General features: G+C 31.9%; 1 protein-coding gene across 1 annotated transcript; it reads left to right on the forward strand.

The window, feature by feature from the left end:
• The first annotated feature begins 870 nt into the window (after positions 1-870).
• On the forward strand, positions 871-1,650 carry LOC130951572 (probable xyloglucan endotransglucosylase/hydrolase protein 8). The gene is made up of 2 exons (XM_057880260.1): positions 871-1,205; positions 1,284-1,650. Exons 1-2 carry the CDS (start codon positions 1,129-1,131, stop codon positions 1,633-1,635), a joined length of 429 nt encoding a protein of 142 aa, XP_057736243.1. The 5' UTR covers positions 871-1,128; the 3' UTR covers positions 1,636-1,650.
• Positions 1,651-1,965: the final 315 nt, after the last annotated feature.

Consider the following 1,965-nt stretch of genomic DNA (forward strand, 5'->3'; position numbering starts at 1 on the left):
TATTGTGATATCCCGGTTGCTTTATTTTGTGGTCCTACTTTAAATCTCTTGCGCTCTTCTAAACCCATAACTAATGTATATCTTGGAATGACAATTAAAATTCAAAATCACTAATGTTAGGCAACAATTTTTTATATATTTGAATTAATATTAGTTAATATTATCTATTTACTAAAAGTGTTAGTTCTTTAGTATTTTCTAAATTCTTTAACTCTAACTTGCATAATAGAAAAAGCAGCTTAATAGGATAGCTGTTAAGCCACCAGTTCTCCAGATTTCACGAAAGACAAAACCCACCTGCCGTTGATTGCAATTCATGTGTATAATAAGGTCAAATCCATCTGATTCTTTGTTTAGTCTTTTGATACTCTTTTTTACTACAAAATTATAAATAGATCTTTAACATATTGGATATCAATATGTTTATAAAATGCGACACTTAAACGTAACTATTCTCATGGATACTACAATAAAGTTACTAGCAAGCTACTGGTATATTGATACATATATAATACAAAATGACTATAAGTCCACAAGTTACTTGCTACATTTCGCAAGTAAGATATGATAAAAGACATTGTGTCAAAACTCAAAAGACATTAAATTAGTGTATTTTGTATCGTTTTTTATAAGGACATAGAACATTGAACGAAAAGTCAAAAACACAATTTATTATTATTGTCAAATTTTTATAATTGTATTTTTTTATCATTTTATTTTTTATATTTTAAAATTTGTGAGAAGAAAAAAATAAAGGTAAATTAAATTTTTTATTATTTGTTCTATCGTGTATTTATTTTACTATTAAACAAAATATAAAAATATTAATTTTGTGTCTTTGGTCTTTTGTATTCTATTTTCAATGTCTTGTCTTAAGCTTTTGGCCTATTCTCAAAATCAAATGCCACTTCTTCCCAACAAGTACTTAACACGCAACTGAGGTTTTGGTTGAGTGGCTATGTATTGTCTCTTAATATGTTGTACCTGAATTCAAATCTTGTCGATGGCCAAGGTAAATAAAAGGGTTAAGTACGAATTTGGTTTCTATAGTCGCTGCACCTTGTCCTCGTGCCCTCGCCTCGCCACGACTCACCAAATGTATACAAGAATGGAACTAGAGGCCGTGAGATGAGGCACATGCTTTGGTTCGATCCAACTGAGGACTACCACACTTATTCGATTCTCTGGAACAACCACCAAATTGTGTAAGTTCATTCTGAGTATACAATACAAATTTCAATTGAGAAGAGGTGATTGAGGTTGAAAACGAATTGTAAAAACAGGTTTTTCGTCGATAGAGTGCCCATAAGGGTGTTCAGAAATAATGGGAAGGAAAACAATTTCTTTCCGAATGAGAAGCCCATGTACTTGTTTTCGAGCATATGGAACGCAGATGACTGGGCCACAAGAGGAGGACTGGAGAAGACGAACCGGAAAGTAGCACCCTTTGTGTCATCATACAAGGATTTCAACATCACCACCGCACCTCTCCCTTTCCTCCTTGTCCTCTGCCGTCCAGTTCTCCTTTCCCTCCCTTCTCCTTCATCACAAACACTAATTTTTGAACATGGATTGTTGTTAATTTTCTTGTTTCTTGTTATTAATGATAATTTTGGTGATGAATTGCTGTTTTGATTTCCATTTATTTATGATTGTTGTTGAAGGTTGAGTTTTCTCGTTGGACCCGTGAACAAATGATGATAGAATGTTAGTGGGTGAGGTGGTGCAAATAGTGATGAAATGGTAGTAGTTAGGGTGGTGGTGGTGAGAATAGAGTGGAAGAGGATATTTTAGTCATTTAAAAAATTAATTTGTTTAAAAGGATAATTTTAAAATTATGTTAAAATTTAGAAACGATTTTACATGATAAAAATATTAAAAACAAAAAAATATTCGATTTAAACTATAGAAACTAAAATTATACTTAATTCTAAATAAAAACCTTATGTGTATGGATGTGGTGTG

This window comes from Arachis stenosperma, chromosome 9, assembly GCF_014773155.1.
Source record: "Arachis stenosperma cultivar V10309 chromosome 9, arast.V10309.gnm1.PFL2, whole genome shotgun sequence".
NCBI classification, from domain to species: Eukaryota; Viridiplantae; Streptophyta; class Magnoliopsida; order Fabales; family Fabaceae; genus Arachis; species Arachis stenosperma.

What these genes read in the sequence shown, in the direction of transcription:
- LOC130951572 (XM_057880260.1), top strand. Translation starts at nt 1,129, where the DNA reads ATGAGGCACATGCTTTGGTTCGATCCAACTGAGGACTACCACACTTAT. An exon ending in TGGAACAACCACCAAATTGT is followed by an intron (nt 1,206 to 1,283) that starts GTAAGTTCATTC and finishes TTGTAAAAACAG; the next exon opens with GTTTTTCGTCGATAGAGTGC.